This window comes from Nomascus leucogenys, chromosome 13, assembly GCF_006542625.1.
Source record: "Nomascus leucogenys isolate Asia chromosome 13, Asia_NLE_v1, whole genome shotgun sequence".
Lineage (NCBI taxonomy): Eukaryota > Metazoa > Chordata > Mammalia > Primates > Hylobatidae > Nomascus > Nomascus leucogenys.
In genome coordinates, this window is record NC_044393.1 from 458,601 (window position 1) to 479,730 (window position 21,130).

Here is a 21,130-nt window from a genome sequence, read left to right on the forward strand (position 1 = left end):
GGACCCGGCGCACCCTCCGCAGCTGCTGGCCCGGGTGCTAAGCCCCTCACTTCCCCGCTCTGAGTGCGGGGCCCACCAAGCCCACGCCCACCCGGAACTCTAGCTGGCCCGCAAGCGCAGCACGCAGCCCCGGTTCCCACCCGCGCCTCCCCTTCCACACTTCCCTGCAAGCTGAGGGAGCCGGCTCCGGCCTCGGCCATCCCAGGAAGGGGCTCCCACAGTGCAGCGGTGGGCCGAAGGGTTCCCCAAGCACGGCCAGAGTGGGCGCCAAGGCCAAGGACGCGCCAAGAGCGAGCGAGGGCTGTGAGGGCTGCCAGCACACTGTCACCTCTCACCATCAGCCCAGGAGCTTCCCTCAGCCTCTTCCCCCACCCCAGCCCAGGCAGCCCCCGGCCGGTTGTCTGTCACTGTGGACTCACTTCTGTTGTCTAGAGTTTCCTATAAAGGGAATCACACGCTTGCCTTGGTGACTGTCTTCTCTTACTCAGCGTAATTGTGGGATAATCCGTGTGGCGTGGACGTGAGCTGTGTAGGGGGACGGAAGGCTGAGCAGGGAGGTGCCCCAGGGCGCCGAGGCCGGGACGGAGCCCAGCAGCCCCTTCTTGTGCCTGAGCTGCCTCTGTGGTTTGGAAGCGTCCCCTGTGTTTTCCTGCTCACCCGTTGATGCACATTTGGACATTCGGGTTGTTCCCAAACGTTGGCTGTTCTGAGCGAAGCTGGTGTGAACGTTTGCGCGTGAGTCTGTCTGGACGGGTGTCCAGCCTGTCTGTCTGGGGTAGGTACCGGAGTTGTTGGGTCCTGTGGAGTTCCGCTTTGCTGAACTGTTTTCCACAGCGACCGCACCGTTCCGTGTGCCCTCAGCAGCTGAGCAGGCTCCAGGTGCTCGCGTCCTCGAGGACACATGGTGTGGCCTTGCCTCTTAGTCCTGGCCACTCTCATGGGGGAGCTCGCTGTGGTTCTGGGCGCACTTCCCCGACAGCTGGGGAAGCCTCTGTCCGTGTGTGCCTGCTGATGTTTCTTCTTTGTGATGTGTCTGTTCAAAGCGTTTTCCTGTTAAAAAATTAGTTTCACCAGGCCACACGTGGTGGCTTGTGCCTGTAATCCCAGCACTTTGGGAGGCTGAGGTGGGAGGATACTCGAGGCCAGGAGTTCAAGACCAGCCTGGCCAACATGGCGAAACCCTGTCCCTACTAAAATTACAAAAATTAGCTGGGTGTGGTGGCGCACACCTGTAATCCCAGCTTCCCCAGGAGGCTGAGGCACAAGAATCGCTTGAACCCAGGAGGTGGAGGTTGCTGTGAGCTGAGATCTCACCACTGCACTCTAGCCTGGGCGACAGCAAGACTCCATCTAAAAGAAAAAAAAAAAGTCTTACCAGGCCACACGTGGTGACTCACGCCTGTAGTCCCAGAACTTTGGGAGGCTGAGGCTGGTGGATGGCTTGAGCCCAGCACTTCGAGACCAGCCTGAGCAACATGGTGAAACCCTGTCTCTGTAAGAAATTAAAAAAAAAAAATTAGCTGATTGTGGTGGTGTGCACCTGTGGTCCTAGCTACTCAGGCGGCTGAGGTGGGAGAATTGCTTGAGCTGGGGAGGTGGAGGCTGCAGTGAGCTCTGATCATGCCACTGCACTCCAGCCTGGGTGACTGAGTGACACCTTGTCTGAAAACAGAACAGTTTCACCAAAATAGTTGTGGAGAGCAGTTCTTAGAGTAGGTGAGTTAAACTTGATCTGGACAGATGGCTGCAGCCACCTTTATCTTCCCCAGAGCCCTCCTGGCTACTGGCAGTTTGATTCTAGAGCCAAGGGTATCTTGCTTCCACTTTAAAATGGTGATTTATCTGTTAATTACATTTTTTTTTTTTTTAGACAGAGTCTTGCTCTGTCACCCAGGCTGGAGTGCAGTGGCACCATCTTGGCTCACTGCATCCTCTGCCTCCCAGGCTCAGGTGATTCTCCCACCTCAGCCTCTTTAGTAGCTGGGACTCACAGGTGTGCACTACCATGCTCAGCTAATTTTTTTTTTTTTGAGACAGAGTCTCACTCTGTTGGCCAGGCTGGAGTGCAGTGGCATGATCTCGGCTCACTGCAACCTCCACCTCCCAGGCTCAAGCGATTCTCCTGCCTCAGCCTCCTGAGTAGCTGGGATTACAAGCATGTGCCACCATGCCCGGCTAATTTTTGTATTTTTAGTAGGGATGGGGTTTCACCATGTTGGCCAGGCTGGTCTCTAACTCCTGACCTTGGGTGATCCGCCCACCTCGGCCTCCCAAAATGCTGGGATTACAGGTGTGAGCCACCACACACGGCCAACGCCCAGCTAATTTTTGTATTTTTTGTAAAGACCGGGTTTCCAATGGAACAGAACAGAGCCCTCAGAAATAACACCACACATCTGCAACCATCTGATCTTTGACAAGCCTGACAAAAACAAGGAATGGGGAAAGGATTCCCTATTTAATAAATGGTGCTGAGAAACCTGGCTAGCCATATGTAGAAAGCTGAAACTGGATCCCTTCCTTACACTTTATACAACAATTAGTTCAAGATGGATTAAAGACTTAAATGTTAGACCTAAAACCATAAACCCTAGAAGAAAACCTAGGCATTACCATTCAGGACATAGGCATGGGCAAGGACTTCATGTCTAAAACACCAAAAGCAATGGCAACAAAAGCCAAAATTGACAAATGGGATCTAATTAAACTAGAGAGCTTCTGCACAGCAAAAGAAACTACCATCAGAGTGAACAGGCAACCCACAGAATGGGAGAAAATTTTTGCAATCTACCCATCTGACAAAGGGCTAATATCCAGAATCTACAACGAACTCAAACAAATTTACAAGAAAAAATCAAACAACCCCATCAACAAGTGTGCGAAGGATATGAACAGACACTTCTCAAAAGAAGACATTTATGCAGCCAACAGACACATGAAAAAATGCTCATCATCACTCGTCCATCAGAGAAATGCAAATCAAAACCACAGTGAGATACCATCTCACACCAGTTAGAATGGCCATCATTAAAAAGTCAGGAAACAACAGGTGCTGGAGAGGATGTGGAGAAATAGGAACACTTTTACACTGTTGGTGGGACTGTAAACTAGTTCAACCATTGTGGAAGTCAGTGTGGCGATTCCTCAGGGATCTAGAACTAGAAATACTATTTGACCCAGCCATCCCATTACTGGATATATACCCAAAGGATTATAAATCATGTTGCTATAAAGACACATGCACACGTATGTTTATTGTGGCACTATTCCTAATAGTAAAGACTTGGAACCAACCCAAACATCCATCAATGATAGACCAGATTAAGAAAATGTGGCACATATACACCATGGAATACTATACAGCCATAAAAAATGATGAGTTCATGTCCTTTGTAGGGACATGGATGAAGCTGGAAACCATCATTCTGAGCAAACTATCGCAAGGACAGAAAACCAAACACCGCATGTTCTCACTCATAGGTGGGAATTGAACAATGAGAACACTTGGACACAGGGTGGTGAACACCACACACCAGGGCCTGTCATGGGGTGGGGGGAGGGGGGAAGGACAGCATTAGGAGATATACCTAATGTAAATGACGAGTTAATGGGTGCAGCACACCCACATGGCACATGTATACATATGTAACAAACCTGCACGTTGTGCACATGTACCCTTAGAACTTAAAGTATATATATATAAAAAAACAAAAAAACAGGGTTTCACCATTTTGCCCAGGCTGGACTTGAACTCCTGACCTCAAGTGATCCTCCTGCATCAGCCTCCCAAAGTGTTGGGATTATAGGCCTGAGCCACTGTGCCTGGCCTGTTAGATTACATTTTAAGCAAAATTTTATTTTATTTTAATTTAATTTTATTTTTTGAGATGGAGTCTTACTCTTGTTGCCCAGGCTGCAATGCAATGGTACGATCTCAGCTCACTGCAACCTCTGCCTCCCAGGTTCAAGTGATTCTCCTGCCTCAGCCTCCCAAGTAGCTGAGATCACAGGCGCTTGCCATCACGTCCTGCTAATTTTTGTATTTTAGTAGAGATGGGGTTTCACCATATTGGCCAGGCTGGTCTTGAACTCCTTACCTCAGGTGATCTGCCCGCCTCGGCCTCCCAAAGTGCTGGGATGACAGGCGTGAGCCACCACACTCGGCCTTAAGCAAAATTTTAAATGAAAGGTTTAAGTGGAGCCTAACGGAAATGCAGGTTTCAAGTCAGAGGCAAAACAGAGAGATCAAGTGTGAATGTGGTAAAACAGTGTGAGTTGATGCGTGAGAGGGTCGTTCTTGCCCTGCTGAGTTGTTTGGAATTCAACCCAGGGATGGGCCCTAGGGAAGGAGCCGGAGGCCCGGGACGCCGCGTGCCAGGCGCTGCCAGCAGGGGGAACCCGAGGCCTCCTGCCTTCCTTGCCTTGTGCCGTACGCGGATCGGGCATCTGGTGGATACGGCAGACACACCACCGCCTGGATCACACCTGCTGTTTTACATTTTTATTAGAACAAACAGCCTTCCAGGCAGAGCTCCTTAGGGATGCGGGGAAACGTAACCCCAGTCTGCCCCCTAAATTAATACTTTGAACACGCAGTGCAGCAAATGGAGTATATTCATCGTGGTCTTAGACTTCCTGGCCCTGCGTCCTGCGACACGGGGATCTATCCAGGCTGTGTCCAGGGCACATTCGTCCTCAAATGAGAGGACTGGAGTGAGTGGGAAGTGTGCGTCCTCAACAGCAGTGCGCCTGTTCACAGTCTTCAAAGGCTCTCATTGACGGACACCCGTCACCTTCCGGGAGTCTGTTGGAGAGAGGATTTGGGATGGGCACGACCGCTTCCAAGGTGGCCCTAGAGGCTGGGCCGTTCCTGTGTGCATTCGGCAGAGGCCACTTCTTCCACTCCAGCTGACCCAGGGAGGAGGAGGATAGAAGCCACGTTTGGCGGAGCCTGTTTGCCGGTGGTCATTCTGCTGGGGACACGGGCACATGACCTTGCTCCCTGGACCCCAGGGAGGGTTGGCAGACCTGGTGCCAGCACAGGATGGCACGATGGGTGGGAGCACCTGGGCTTTGGAGCTAGAAGCACAGGCTCACCGCTGAATCCCTCCTGGCTGTGCTGGTTTTGAGGCCCTCAGTTCGTTAGCGTGCACTGTGGAGACCACCTCTCCCTCTCCTGGTGGCTGCTGGGGTTTGAAATAGCCCCCCAAAAGCACAGCGTGCTGGCGCATTGCCTGCCTGGCAGGACAGGCCCCACGCAGCCCCCCTCACTGCCTGCACAATGTAACCGCACAGCGTCCTGTGCACCTGGGGCGGAGCCTGCACGGTGTAACCGCACAGCGTCCTGTTCACCTGGGGCGGAGCCTGCGCGGTGTAACTGCACAGCATCCTGTTCACCTGGGGAGGAGGCTGCACGGTGTAACTGCAGTGTCCTGTGCACCTGGTTGTCCGCGGTTGGGGCGGAGCCATGCGTGGGTTTGTGTCCCCAGCACCTGCACGGTGACACGGCTTGTGAGTTTGGAGCATGGCTTCAGGTTGTTGTGGTCAGCAGAGTGGTTATGCTGATGCCCGTTTCATAAGCGATTCTTTTTGAAGGGAAGGATCTTGACATTCGTGACATATAAGTAAAGCAGATACCAAGAAGCCTCAGAAAAAACTGAGGCGGTGTTTGGAGGAGACAGCAGAGGCGGCCTCCCTCTGAGGGTCTAGGGTAGCTATTGGGCAGCCTGACATCAGTGCAGCCGCGGGTGCCCCTTGGTCCCTGCAGCCCGCAGCACCCACTCTTTGGAGACTTGGCACCTGTGGCCCAGTGTGGATCGGGAGCTCCTCTCTGAAGGGGCACCTCACGCACAGGGGTGCCACACGGGGATCTGAGATGTACCAAGTGCCTGTGAGCCTGTGCGGCAGCCACAGGTGTGCCCAGCAAACAGGTGTGTGTCCTGTGGATGCAGCTGTCTGCCCACAGATGTGTCCTGTGAACAGGGGTGTGTCTTGTGGCCAGGGGTGTGTCCATTAGATGGTATACTCCTCCAGGCCAGGGCAGGTGCTTCCCACACAGAACACAGGTTGCGAGCTCAAGTCCGCTGCTTGCGTGTGGAGCCTGAGTGGCCCCGGGTGCTTCTGTTTTGGGGTTGCAGCTGCTCTTCTACCACAGTGGGGCTGACGTGGCCCCACGAGCGGATTTCTGATGCTGAGGGATTATCGAATTTGAAATGTAAATTCAAGTATTCTCCTAGAACTTCCCTGTTCTGGGCTTAGAGAGATTATGTGTATTCTTAATATTTCCGTAGCTGACTCTCTTCTGAAGATTATCGTTTTTTGTCAGGGTGTGGTGGTTCACGCCTGTAATCCCAGTGCTTTGGGAGGCCGAGGTGGGAAGACCGCTTGAGCCCAAGAGTTTGAGACCAGCCTGGGCAACAAAGCAAGACTCCTGTCACTACAAAAAATGAAAAAGTTAGCCAGGCATCGGGGTGTGCACCTGTGGTCCCAGCTACTTAGGTGGCTGAGACAAGAGGATTGCTTGAGCCCAGGAGTTGGAGGCTGCCGTGAGCTGAGATTGTCCCACGGCAAAAGATTATTACTTTTTTCTTTTTAGTGGACAGATAACTTTTTTTTTTTTTGAGACGGAGTCTTGCTCTGTTGCCCAGGCTGGAGTGCAGTGGCTCGATCTCGGCTCACTGCAAGCTCCGCCTCCCGGGTTCATGCCATTCTCCTGCCTCAGCCTCCCGAGTAGCTGGGACTACAGGCACTCGCCACCACGCCCGGCTAATTTTTTGTATTTTTAGTAGAGACGGGGTTTCACCGTGTCAGCCAGGATGGTCTCAATCTCCTGACCTCGTGATCCGCCCACCTCGGCCTCCCAAAGTGCTGGGATTACAAGGCGTGAGCCACTGCGCCCGGCCTGACGGATAACTTTTTTCCCAAATGAAAGTTTTATTTATTTATTTTTTTAAACTATAAAGTCTCTGAGTACATAACTGATTTTAAGCTGCCCTGATGGGATAATAATGTATTTCAGAACTTTTGATTTAAGTTGAACTTATGTGGAGGTGTGGACCGTTGTGAGGTAGCCGCTGCTTCTATAGAATCTCTGGCATTTTTTTGTTGTTGTTCTTTTCATAGTTCTCCTTAATTCTTACAGGCTCTGTTTTCCTGATGAATAAAGAGACGTTGTATTCACGTAGGAAATTAAATATGATCGTTCAGCTTTCTAGCCTGAATACAGGGTGCCTGGAGCTTTTGACGGTTCCCATCACGTGGCCCGGAGCCAGGTGTCACTAGTGGACCCCCCAGCTTCGGGATTGAATGGTTGTTTTCCTGGGTTTGAAGTGTGTTTTGGTCACTTCCCCGATGCCTAGTTAATCTGGGTGAAGCTGTGCCTGATGGGACACCTGCCCTGCTCTCCCCAAACCCCTGGGCCCGCCCCGCCCTCCTGGGGCTCTGAGATGCCCTCCGGTCAAGAAGCACTGGGCGGCCTCAGCACATGACCCCTCCCCACAGCCTGCTCCGAACGTTCTGTCTTCCTTTTCGGCAGCCCCTTGTTCCACTGCTCGCACCCACATGCGTTTGCCTCCAGCCCTCAAGCCCGGGGCCAGTGTGGGGCGGGATGGGGCCTTTGTTCTCTGCCGGCGTTGAGGCAGCACCTGGAGTCAGGAGGGGGCCGGGTCTTGGCATCATCGGGGCTTGAGGCCCTGCCTGTAATGGTCAGCGGTCACCGCCGTCGCAGCCCTCGTGCCCAGCGGGGAGGAAGTGAAGGGGAGGCTGGGCCCGGTCTTCTGCAGCGCGTCTCCGGGCAGGCAACACCGGCTGTGGGGGCCTGGGAACCCTGCACCATCCAAGGAGGGGATGGCCCCGGACCCTGAAGGCAGAGACAGGCACAAAAGCTTCTCTCTCCTTTCTGCCTCATCTTCCCAGCCTGTGAAATGTGAGACAGAATAATTACTTTTCTCAGGACATTTTAGGCTGGATGCGGTGGCTCACGCCTGTAATCCCAGCAATTTGAGGCCGAGGTGGGTGGATCATCTGAGGTCAGGAGTTTGAGACCAGCCTGGCCAAAATGGTGAAACCCCATCTCTCCTAAAAATACAAAAAAGTCAGCTGGGCGTGGTGGCGGGTGCCTGTAGTCCCAGCTACTCGGGAGGCTGAAGCAGGAGAATAGCGTGAACCCGGGAGGCAGAGCTTGCAGTGAGCTGAGATCAAACCACTGCACTCCAGCCTGGGCGACAGAGCAAGACTCCGTCTCAAAAAAAAAGAAAAAAAGAAAATATTCTGTCATGACTAAGGGAGGGTGTGTATGTCGTAACAGGTCGGAGCACAGGAGTGTGTGATACAAAACTGCCGACCCCCCGGCTCCGGCCCCGTCCCCCATGAGGGCTGCGTGTGGGGGCTCCCTGCAGGAAGGACATGGAATATTCCCACGCTGGCTTAGTTTTCTCCTATTAAACACATTTAGCATTTCAGGTGAGTCCTACTTGACTCATCAGCTGGAAAATGGGGTTTGTAACGGGAGAGACCCAACCACTGTTTCTTTCCCAGGCAGGGCTATGGGGTGAACGTGTCCCCTTACGATTTGTCTGTGGAAGTTCTAGCCCCCTAGGACCTCAGAATGTGACCTTATTGGAAACAGGGTCACTGTGGATGTGATTAAGACGAGGCCGTGGGGGTGGGCCCCTACTCCCGGACAACTGGTGTCCTTGTGAAAGGGTGACATTTGGACACAGACGTGCACACCGGGAGAAGCCGTGTTGAGACGGCGGCAGAGCTCGTGCGATGCCTCCACACAGAACGCCGGCTGGGGGAGGGGCTGGGACAGGCACCACCTCGGCCTACATCCTGATTCTGGACTCGAGAATACGTTTCTGTTGTTTGAGCCTCCCAGGCTTGTTAGGGCGGCCCCAGCAGACGAGAACAGGAGGAGGACTCACATCCCTGAGTCTAAGGAGAGACAGGAGAGACTCCGGGGCGGGTTGCACCCAATTCAGAAACGATTCTGTGTCTCCTGTGACTCTGTGAGGCAGGGCTGTCTTCTGATGAGGGAACCCAGAGACTGCAGCCATGTCTCAGACGTCCAGGGCGCTGGCAGCCTCAGGGGCTAAGCTCCCTCCTGCCCTGGCCCAGTGCTGGGCAGGGACCCTAAGCCAGGAAGCCTCCCTCCTCCAGAAGACTTGAGCTGGTTTGAGCTCAGAGTTTTGGAAATTTTCAGGACTAAGGCTATGAATGCTTTAAATCCTTATTCTGTGGGTTTTTTGTGTAGGAAGTTTTTGTTTGTTTGTTTGTTTGTTTTTGAGACAGAGTCTCACTCTGTCGCCCAGGCTGGAGTGCAGTGGCGCAATCTCGGCTCACTGCAAGCTCCGCCTCCCAGGTTCACGCCATTCTCCTGCCTCAGCCTCCAGAGTAGCTGGGACTACAGGCGCCGCCACCACGCCTGGCTAATTTTTTGTATTTTTAGTAGAGACGGGGTTTCACCGTGTTGGCCAGGATGGTCTCGATCTCCTGACCTCGTGATCCACCCACCTCGGCCTCCCAAAGTGCTGGGATTACAGGCGTGAGCCGCCGCGCCCGGCCTGGAAGTTTTATTCTTTTTCCTTAAGAATGTTTCTTCAAGCGTGAGGGATGGCCACAGTGTGGGTCATTTAACCGAGTTCTCAGTTTGGGTAAGAGTTGCTCACCCACAGCCTGGTGTTCTCTTCGTTCTTGGGATATGCGAGTTGCCGTGTGGGGGATTCTGTTCAGAACCCCATTAGCCTCGAGCACGGAAACATGTGGCAGACGTCCCACCCTGGACGCACTGGTGCCCTCTGGCGTTTGCTGCCCTGCTTCAGGCGGAGACACAGGCCTCCCGCTGCACACCTGTGGATGGGCTCTTGAGTGGGTCCTTCTCCCACTGGCCGCACTCTGCCCCATGGCCCTCCTGCGCCCCGCCCGGCGTCTCGCGGGCTGCCTCTCACGGCCTCTGTCTGTGCTGAGCTTGGGTAACTCTTGTTCTTACCTCCACAGAGTCTGTAGAAGAGGTGACACCAGGGCTTCCAAATGAACAACCGAAAGGAAGATATGGAAATCGCGTCCCACTACCGGCACCTGCTGCGGGAGCTCAACGAGCAGAGGCAGCACGGCGTCCTGTGCGACGTCTGTGTGGTCGTGGAGGGCAAGGTCTTCAAGGCGCACAAGAACGTCCTGCTGGGCAGCAGCCGCTACTTCAAGACGCTCTACTGCCAGGTGCAGAAGACGTCGGAGCAGGCCACGGTCACGCACCTGGACATCGTCACGGCCCAGGGCTTCAAGGCCATCATTGACTTCATGTACTCCGCGCACCTGGCGCTCACCAGCAGGAACGTCATCGAGGTGATGTCAGCCGCCAGCTTTCTGCAGATGACGGACATCGTGCAAGCCTGCCATGACTTCATCAAGGCGGCGCTGGACATCAGCATCAAGTCGGACGCCTCAGACGAGCTTGCGGAGTTCGAGATCGGCGCCGCGTCCAGCAGCAGCACGGAAGCTCTCATCTCGGCCGTGATGGCCGGGAGGAGCATCTCCCCGTGGCTGGCACGGCGAACGAGTCCCGCCAATTCTTCTGGAGACTCGGCCATCGCCAGCTGTCACGACGGAGGGAGCAGCTACGGGAAAGAGGATCAGGAGCCCAAGGCCGACGGCCCTGATGATGTGTCTTCGCAGCCTCTGTGGCCTGGAGACGTGGGCTACGGGCCTCTGCGCATCAAGGAAGAGCAGGTTTCACCGTCTCAGTACGGAGGGAGCGAGCTGCCTTCTGCCAAGGACGGTGCAGTACAGAACTCCTTCTCGGAGCAGAGTGCTGGCGATGCCTGGCAGCCCACGGGCCGAAGGAAGAATCGGAAAAACAAAGAGACCGTCCGGCACATCACGCAGCAGGTGGAAGATGACAGCCGGGCCGGCTCCCCGGTGCCGTCCTTCCTGCCGACGTCGGGGTGGCCGTTCAGCAGCCGAGACTCAAGTAAGCCTTTCGTTCGCCACAGGGGCTCAGCTGCCCCAGTGTGTCCAGGCCTCACGGCTGTGCGCTGTGCAGAGGCAGTGACGCATGTCCAGGCTCACACTGGTGGCTTCCTAGGGTCACTTCCTCTTATAGGAAGTTGTTGTGACCGCTGGGAATGCAGCCAATGCATCTCAAAGGCCAGGGCATCGCCAGGGCCCTCGGAGACCCTGTGTATCTGTCCCCATCAGCATGGCACTGGTGGCAGCACAGGGGCTGCCTGGGCGGGGCTCCTCTGAAGCCAAAGGGACGTGAGCCGGGGGGTGGGTGACACCGAGAGGGGACCCCTCAGCCCTGGTGAGGGCGTGGCTTGCAGGGTCGGCTTCCCCTGGCCTGTGGGACCCTCCTGTGAGCCCTGACTGGGGTAACTCGACTGGCCGCTTGCCAGGGTGGCCTTCATCTCCAGGCTTTTCATCCTGAGACTTCTGTCTTTGGTCACTGTTGCTGTAGTGAATGTTGAACGGAAACACCATGTGAATGTACTTTGTCCCTGGTGCTTTAGCTTGCCTTGACCTGGGGACCTGAGAGGTTACAGCCAGGAAACAGCCTTTCCCAGCAAGTGGATTTTGTGTCTGTTGACACGTGTGGGTTCTGTTGTTGAAGCCAACAGTGTTTGTTTCCTTTCTTCTCTTCTCTTTTCTTTTTTTTTTCTTTTCTCTTTTTCTTTTTCTTTTTTTTTTTTTGAGACAGTCTCACCTGGGTGTGGTGGCTCACACCTGTAATCCCAGCAGTTTGGGAGGCCGAGGTGGGTGGATCACCTGAGGTCGGGAGTTCGAGACCAGCCTGACCAACATGGAGAAACCCCGTCTCTACTAAAAATACAAAAGAGTTAGCCGGGCATGGTGGCGCATGCCTGTAATCCCAGCTACTCGGGAGGCTGAGGCAGGAGAATCCCTTGAACCTGGGAGACAGAGGTTGCAGTGAGCCGAGATCACACCACTGCACTCGAGCCTGGGCAACAAAAGTGAAACTCCATCTCAAAACGAAAAAAAAAGGAGAGACAGTCTTACCCTGTTGCCCAGGCTGGAGTGCAGTGACGTGATCTCAGCTCACTGCAACCTCTGTCTCCCGGATTCAAGTGATTCTCCTGCCTCAGCCTCCCGAGTAGCTGGGGATTACAGGCACGTGCCACCACGCCCAGCTAATTTTTGTATTTTCAGTAGAGACAGGGTTTCACCATGGTGGCCAGGATGGTCTCAAACTCCTGATTTCAGGTGATCCGCCCGCCTTGGCCTCCCACAGTGCTGGGATTCCAGGCGTGAGCCACTGCGCTCGGCTGATGTTTTTTTCTTACACCGCATGTTACAGAGTTTCCCCTTGGGTCCTGCCTATTACTCACTGCAAAGGGGCTCTGAGCTTAGCTCTGTTGAAGCTGGACGTCACCACCTGAATGGTTGTCCCTTATGTGTCTTCCATATTTGTAAATAATAAATTAAATGTTTGCTGAATACTGGCCACCATTCCTGGTGCTGGGCATGTCATATTAATAGTAATTGTGGGGATTTGGCCTCTGCTCTTTTCCCCAGGCTGTGGCCCAAGTCAAGGAAGCATATTTGGAGTTGGGTGTGGTGTTGCCTGTGCCTGTAGTTCAGCTACTTGGGAGGCTGAGGCGGGAGGATGGCTTGAGCCCAGGAGGTCCAGGCTGCAGTGAACCGTGATCACGCCGCTGCCCTCCAGCCTGGACGACAGAGCCAGACCCTGTCTCTTAATTTAAAAAAAGAAGAAATGGAAGCGTCCTAGCAGGTGCTGCCTGTGGGGAGGTTCCTCCAGGATGAAGCCTGGAAATGAACGTGGGAGGGCGTGAGTGGACAGAGGAGGACGAAAGACAGCAAGCCACAGGGTGGGAGGCCCTGAAAAATGTCGCAGATGCCGAGTGTGTGGGTGGCGCGGTGGGAGATGCTGCCTGCTCCCCTGGCTGGAGGGCTTCCTGGGCAGGGTGGGTGTGGCCCCTTCTGACCCTGGTTCCTCCTCTCCGTTGCTGAGAGATCTCTGAGAGCTGAGAGTGAACACAGCTTGATATACATTAACTTGTATCATTGTGGTAGAATATACATAATGTAAACCTTACCATTTTAACCATTTTCTTTTTTTTTTTTTTAACCATTTTCTTTTTTTTCTTGCTCTGTTGCCCAGGCTACAGTGCAGTGGCACGATCTCGGCTCACTGCAAGCTCCGCCTCCCGGGTTCACGCCATTCTCCTGCCTCAGCCTCCCGAGTAGCTGGGACTACAGGCGCCTGCCACCACACCCGGCTAATATTTTATATTTTTAGTAGAGACGGGGTTTCACCGTGTTAGCCAGGATGGTCTTGATCTCCTGACCTCGTGATCCACCCGCCTCAGCCTCCCAAAGTGCCGGGATTACAGGCGTGAGCCACCGTGCCCGGCCATTTTAACCATTTTGAATGTACATTTCACTGGCATTAAAGTCATGCATTGCTTGATGACAGGGATAGGTTCCAAGAAATGCATCGTTAGGCAATTCTGTTGCTCTGGGAGCGTAATGGAGGGCCCATCACAGAACTAGAAAGTGCAGCTGGTTACAGGCCCAGCACGAACCTGCCAGAGTGTTAGTTACCGTGCTGAGCACTGCAGGCAGCTGTGACACCATGGGAAGTGTTTGTGTGTCTAAACATAGAAAGGGTGCTGTAAAAATAGGGTATAAAAGATAACAGCATGCCTGGGTAGGGCCCCTGCCATGCACAGAGCTTGCAGGACTGCAGGTTGCCCTGGGTGAGCGAGTGCTGAGTGAACATGAAGGCTGAGGACAGGACTGTTCACTGCTGCAGACTTTATAAACACTTGGCATGGCCTACACCAACTGATTTTTTAAAGTTGTGCTAGGACGTGGAGATGGCTATGACGTCACCAGGTGACAGGAATTTCCCAGCTGCGTTCTAATCTACAGGACCACAGTGTTTATCTGTGGTTAGTCCTTGACTGAAATGCCCTTCTGTGGCACATGAAGTTGTGCGATCACAACTTTTCCATCATCCCAAAGGGAAACTGTATCCGTCATACAGTACCTTTCTCTTGCCTCTACCCCACCTGTGGGTAAATGCCATTCTACTTTCACACAGTGTAGCTTTTATTCATTCTCATCTCAATTGTTGTGCATCCTGCACTGAGCTATGGCCGGACCCTGGATGTTCAGTAAAAGTTGGTGGCCACGTGCAGTCGCTCAGGCCCGAAATCCCTTTTGGAGGCACTTTGGGAGGCCGAGGCAGGAGGATCCCTTGAGGCCAGGAGTTTGGGACTATCCTGGGCAAAGTAGTGAAATCCCATCTCTAATACAAAAGTTATGTGAGGCCTGGCGGGGTGGCTCACGCCTGTAATCCCAGCACTTTGGGAGGCCGAGGAGGGCGGATCACAAGGTCAGGAGATCGAGACCATCCTAGCCAACATGGTGAAACCCCGTCTCTGCTAAATATACAAAAGTTAGCTGGGCGTGGTAGCGGGCGCCTGTAGTCCCAGCTGCTCAGGAAGCTGCGGCAGGAGAATCGCTTGAACCAGGGAGGCGGAGGTTGCAGTGAGCTGAGATCGCGCCACTGCACTCCAGCCTGGAGACAGAGTGAGACCCTGTCTCAAAACAAAACAAAACAAATCAAAAAACCCCCAAACAAAAACCACAGAGTTGGTTTAACTCAGCCTCAGGCTGAGTTGTGCTCCATCGTGAGGCTGTCCTGGGTACTGCAGGATGTTAGCAGCACCCCTGGCCTCCACCCACAGATGCCAGGAGCACCTGCCTTTGGATCCCCCGTTGGTACAACCAAAAATGTCTCCAGACATTACCAGTTGGGAAAATTGTTTCTCTATGTGCTGCTGTACATGTGGAGAGTGTACAGGCAGCAGGTCAGGGCCAGTGGCCTGTCCATCTGCTCGTAACTGTTTATAATCTTCCACTAGCTCCAACTAAAATCTGAGAAGCAGTGGTCCCTGGCAAGAGACACGGCTTTGGGGGGCGTGTTCTGATGTTTACAGATGCGCTACAGGGTCCGTTGTCAGCACAGCAAGGCCCCTCCAGCGGTCCCAGGCCACCTCCCTGTGCGTGCGCGTAAGTCGCTGGCAGGTGCCCGTGCTGGAGGCCTTTACATTATGAGAGTCGATCCAGGCACTGAGAAATAGTGCACTCCTTAAGCCTGTGGGCTGAATGCTTTAAATGCAGTTGTCGAGCAGAAGGTGTTTTTAGAATCCAACAAGTGATTTTGGCTGTGTACTTTTGTTAGAGTCTTAAATCCCTTGGGTTTCCAAGGCAACTGTGAAACTCTTCCATTAGATTATTCCGAGTTGCTAAGATGAGGACACGAGGCTGTGAGCTGTGTGAGGATGGAGGATGGTTCTGCCCACGCTGTGGCGGCCAGTGACTCCCTGTGCGTCCTCCGCCTGAGCCCTCAGGCTGGGATTTGGAAGCTTGGGGTTTGGAAGTAGATCATGATCCCATGGAGGTCAGTTTGCTTCCATTAAAGATTTATTTTATCTTAGAGAAGAGGATTTTTAATTCTCATCCCATTTATAGAAGCAAAGGCCCTTTTTTAAAAATTTTTTTATTTTTGAGACAGAGCTTCACTGTCACCCAGGCTGGAGTGTGGTGGTGTGATCGCGACTCACTGCAGCCTCCGCCTCCCGGGTTCAAGTGATTCTCCTGCCTCAGCCTCTGAGTAGCTGGGATTACAGGCTCCCGCGACCACGCCCAGCTAATTTCTGTATTTTTAGTAGAGATGGGGTTTCACCATATTGGCCAGGCTTGTCTCAAACTCCTGACCTCAAGCGGTTCACCCGCCTCAGCCTCCCAAAGTGCTGGGATTGCAGGTGTGAGCCACTGTGCTGGGCCACAAAGTCCCTTTTCTTTCTTCTTTCTTTTTTTTTTTTTTTTTTTTTGAGTCTCGCTCTGTTGCTGGGCTGGAGTGCAGTGGTGTAATCTCAGCTCACTGCAACCTCCGCCTCCCGGGTTCACATCATTCTCCTGCCTCAGCCTCCCGAGTAGCTGGGACTACAGGTGTCCACCACCACGCCTGGCTGATTTTTGTATTTTTAGCAGACACGGGGTTTCACCATGTTGGCCAGGATGGTCTCGATCTCTTGACCTTGTGATCCACCTGCCTCGGCCTCCCAAAGTGCTGGGATGACAGGCGTGAGCCACTGTGCCCGGCCACAAAGTCTCTTTTCTAAGGACACATGTCAAGTGGTCACCATGGATCATTCGACACCGATGCCCCAACCCCTCTGTGCTTCATCCCGGCTCCTGGTGACCCTGGGGCCTGTTTGTTTTTAAGAGTGATTTTCTAGGCAGGGAGGCCAAATTCATTCTAACTGAGCAGCTTCCAAGAAACAGTATCCCTTGAAATTTATTTCTGAGTTACAGCAGTTTACTTCTATGAGAGCTTGTGGGAAATAGCATTAAAATGTTCAGATTCATGTGTGCAGCTATGGAGCAGCCAGGCAGGCCCATGCCTCCCCAGGCCCTGGCGTCTCCTTCTCATCTGCGGTGGGAGCGCAGTAAGGACTTGAGAGGTGACTGGTGAGGCCTTGACAAAGTGGATGTGTAGCTACTACATGAGAAGATGGTAAAGAAACAGCCCAGGTGCCCCAACTAAATGGCCCCACGCACGCCTAAGCTGTGCGGCTACCGGAGAATCTGTGTGTTCCGTGAAGTAAGTGTGTACTTGAACCCTGGCGAGGCAGGAGCTTGACATCTTGGGATTTTTAAGCGTACATCAGAACTGCGGGAGCTCCAGATGGGGGACGATGGCCTCTCGGGTGCCCAGCGCTGCCTGCAAGCCTCCTGTCTGCTCCGGGAGGGGAGTGAGAGTCCCAGCTCTCAGGGTAGGGGGGTCTTTGAGCTGCTTCTTGGACCAGGCCGGCCTGCCTGTGGCAAGGCTCAGGGTTTCTCTTCCTTGTGCTGACAGCAGCTCCTCACCGCCCCCAGAGCTCTTTGCTGGGGATAAAGCAGGAACTGGTGAGCGGAGGGGGCTGTGGCTGTGTCCCCTTCTGGTGTTCCCTCCTTCTCTCCACGAAGGCTGGGGAGGAGGACCCCCCACGGTCTCAGCTGTCCTGATCACACGAGGGCAGGGAGATACCTCTGAGGTTACGTCCATGCAGGGACTCCCATCCTGAGTGTGTGTGGCATCTCGGCCCTCCTGGCGCCAGACAGAATGTGAGGTCCCCCCACCTGGCCGCCTGAACAGTGTTTCGCCTCCTGAACACCTTTCACAGCCTGTTTCAGCAGCATGGCAGATCTGATTGTTCTGTTGAAGAAAATTTCCTGCACTTGGGATGATCTTTTTATTTTTTGGGTGGAAGGGTTTCAACCAAAAGATGACATCACGTGCTTTGGTCAGTAGTGGGGTGGTGGGAAGGGTGTCCGGCTCCACACCCCGATCCCACAGCTGCTCGGGAGATGCTGGGCTTGGCCTGTTTTCATCCACTCCCCCGTTCAGTCCTGTCCTGGGAAGCTTGAGAACTCAGCTGCGCCTTCTCTAGATGTTTTTGCTTTCAGGTATGAACAGAATTACCTGCAATCAGCTTTGACCACATTACAGTCTGTTGGGGAGCAGCTGGTGACTGGGACAGAGACAATAACACCCTTCACAGGAACGTGCTGTTGTTTGTTTTTGTTTTATTTTTAAAAAACTTCTGCGCTCAGCACTGGACAGAGTATTTTTTGTTTTTGTTTTTGTTTTGAGACGGAGTCTCGCTCTGTCACCAGGCTGGAGTACAATGGCGCGATCTCGGCTCACTGCAGTCTCTGCCTCCCGGGTTCAAGTGATTCTCCTGCCTCAGCCTCCCGAGTAGCTGGGACTACAGGCACGTGCCACCACGCCCGGCTGATATTTTGTATTTTTAGTAGAGACGGGGTTTCACCATGTTGGCCAGGCAAGTCTCAATCTCTTGACCTTGTGATCCACCCAGCTCGGCCTCCCAAAGTGCTGGGATTACAGGCACGAGCCACCATGCCCGGCCGTGTTTTTTGTTTTTTTTAAGACAGGGTCTCACTCTCTTGCCCAGGCTGGAGTGCAGTGGTACGACCACAACCTCGACCTCCTGGGCTCAGGTGATCCTCCCACCTCAGCCTCCTGAGTAGCTGGGACTATGGGTGTGCGCCACCACGCCTGGCTAATTTTAAAAAATGTTTTTTTGTAGAGATGTAGATCTCACTATGACGGGAAACAGGATCTCACTATGTTGCCCAGGCCAGTCTCAAACTCCTGGGCTCAGCAGTCCTGCCGCCTGGGCCTCCCATGGTGCTGGGATCACAGGTGTGAGCCACTGCCTGGCCGACTGAATTTTTGTTGTTGTTGTTGTTTGTTTGTTTTGTTTTTTTTGTTTTTGAGACGGAGTCTCGCTGTCGCCCAGGCTGGAGTGCAGTGGCGCGATCTTGGCTCACTGCAGGCTCCGCCCCCCAGGGTTCACGCCATTCTCCTGCCTCAGCCTCCCAAGTAGCTGGGAATACAGGTGCCTGCCACCACGCCCGGCTAATTTTTTTGTATTTTTAGTAGAGACGGGGTATCACTGTGTTAGCCAGGATGGTCTCGATCTCCTGACCTCGTGATCCGCCCGCCTCGGCCTCCCAAAGTGCTGGGATTACAGGCATGAGCCACCGTGCCCGGCCTGGCTGACTGAACTTTTAACGCAGCTACTCGGCAGGGTGTCCTTGCATCTCTGGCTTTGCTCTTTGTCCTGGTGTGGGAGGGACTCACGGCCACGGCCGGCAGCAACACTGCTCCTCACCCGTGGATGTGGGGGTGTGGGGCGTGGGGCGTGGCTGCAGCCTGTCCTGTGGTCGTCCGGATGTGGGCGTTTGGGTGTCAGGCTCAGGGCTGTGAGGCTCTCCTGCAGGTGTTTTTTGTGTCTTCTGTGCTTTTGGCTCCTGATGGCTGCTGTAATAGTGTCAGCGCAATGCACGTTTTGTCTCACGGCTCTCTGAAGTCTGAAGCAGCCGGCAGGGCTGGATCCCCTGGAGCTCCAGGGGACTCCGTGTGCCTCTTCCGGCTTCTGGAAGCCACAGCATCCTTGGCTCACGGCCCCACTTCATTCCTGCCCCTTCCCATCCTCACTTCTGTCACCCTCCTGCCTCCTTCTCTGCTGACAGGGACCCTGGTGGGTCCATTTAGGGCCCACGTGGCTCATCCAGGACTCATCATGAGATCCTGAACCGAATCAGGTCTGCGGAGTCGTTCTTCCGCAAGGTGGCGAACCCATGGCTCGGGGGTTGCGGCCTGGGCGTCTCTGCAGGGGCCTCATTGGCTCACCACTGGGGGTTTGCATACTGTAGCCGGGGGTTTTGGTGAAAATCGCCACGCCTCTTTTCTATTTTTTTTTTAGCCTGGCTAAATTTTTTTTTTGAGACGGAGTCTCACCCTGTCGCCCAGGCTGGAGGACGGTGGTGCGATCTTGGCTCACTGCAAGCTCCGCCTCCCAGGTTCATGCCATTCTCCTGCCTCAGCCTCCCGAGTAGTAGTAGTAGCTGGGACTACAGGCACCCGCCACCATGCCCAGCTAATTTTTCATACTTTTGGTAGAGACGGGGTTTCACCATGTTGGTCAGGCTGGTCTCTAACTCCTGACCTCAGGTGATCCACCCACCTCGGCCTCCCAAAGTGCTGGGATTATAGGCGTGAGCCACCACGCCGGGCCCTTTTTTCTATTTTTTTGAGGTGTGATATATTACGTACAATAAACGACACAGATTTCAGGTGTACAGTTTGTACAATTTTTTTCTACTCCTAACACTGTATTGGGAAAATATTCACACTCAGAGAACGGTTGAAAAAATGAAATGGTGAACATGCCTGCTGCCTAGATCCCCCAGTTAACATTTCTCTGTACTTGCTTTGTTATATATTTGTCTATCAAATCACTAAAAACGCTTCTTATTTTTCAGTGCATTTCATTGCAGGCGGAGGCGTCAGGATACTTCATCCCAAAACACGTCAGCGCTCAGCACCTTTCTGTTTCTCAGTTAAATTCTCTGCACTCTGACATGTGCCAATCTCAGGTGCACCTTTTCTTTTTTTAGAAGACACAGGGACTCGCGTTCCGGGGCTGTGATGATCCTCCCACCTCAGTTTCCCGAGCAGCTGGGACTGTAGGTCCGTACCACGGAGCCTAACTTCAGATGTCCCTTTTGAGAAGTTGTGGTTTTTTTATTTGAGATGGTGATGCCCAGGCTGGAGTGCAGTGGTGCGATCTCAGCTCATGGCAGCCTCAACCTCCCTGGCTCAAGTGATCCTCCTACCTCAGCCTCCTAAGTAGCTGTGACTACAGGTGCACACCACCACGCCTGGCTCATTTTTGTATTTTTTGTAGAGATGGGGTTTCGCCGTGTTGCCCAGGTTGGTCTTGAACTCCTGGACTCAAGTGACCCACCCGCCTTGGCCTCCCACAGTGCTGGGATTATAGGTGTGAACCACTGTCCCCGGCCCGAGAAGTTTTGATAAACGCGTGTACCCAAACCCTCCCGAGGTGCAGCACATTCTCCCAGGGCCTCCCTCAGGCCTCCAGCCGGCTTTTGGGCGAGGTTCCTTTCTTGCATCAGTGTATTTGGGCCCACCCATGCTGCTGTATCTGCCTGCACTTCTTACCTTTTTCACTGTGGCGGGTGGATCACCTGAGGTCAGGAGTTTGAGACCAGCCTGACCAACATGGTGAAACCCTGTCTCTACCTTTTTCATTGTGGCGAGACTGTCTGTAAAAAAACAAAAAAAAACCACGTTAACCATTGTGGTTCAATTTTTTGAGATGGAGTCTCTCACTCTTGTTGCCCAGGCTGGAATGCAATGGCGTGATCTCGGCTCACTGCAAGCTCCGCCTCCCGGGTTCAAGCGATTCTCCTGCCTCAGCCTCCTGAGTACCTGGGATTACAGTTGCCCAGCACCACACCTGGCTGATTTTTTGTATTTTTAGTAGAGACGGGGTTTGGCCGTGTTGGCCAGGCTGGTCTCGAACTCCGGACCTCAGATGATCCGCCTGCCTCGGCCTCCCACAGTGCCGGGATGACAGGCGTGAGACGCCACACCCGGCCTCTCTGTGGTCTTTGATTTGCATTTCTTTGATGGCGGATGATGCCGTTCATATATCTTTTTTGGTAAAGTGTCTGTCCGGGTCTTTTTGCCATGTTTCAATTGGGCTGT

General features: G+C 53.6%; 1 protein-coding gene across 1 annotated transcript in view; it reads left to right on the forward strand.

The window, feature by feature from the left end:
- Positions 1-21,130, forward strand: part of ZBTB46 (zinc finger and BTB domain containing 46) — a 90,066-nt gene that overhangs the window by 30,736 nt on the left and 38,200 nt on the right. The window contains exon 2 of the mRNA XM_030825261.1: positions 9,997-10,966. Within this exon, the coding sequence (XP_030681121.1) occupies positions 10,030-10,966 (937 nt within the window). The 5' untranslated portion in view covers positions 9,997-10,029. The remainder of the gene's footprint in view (positions 1-9,996; positions 10,967-21,130) is intronic.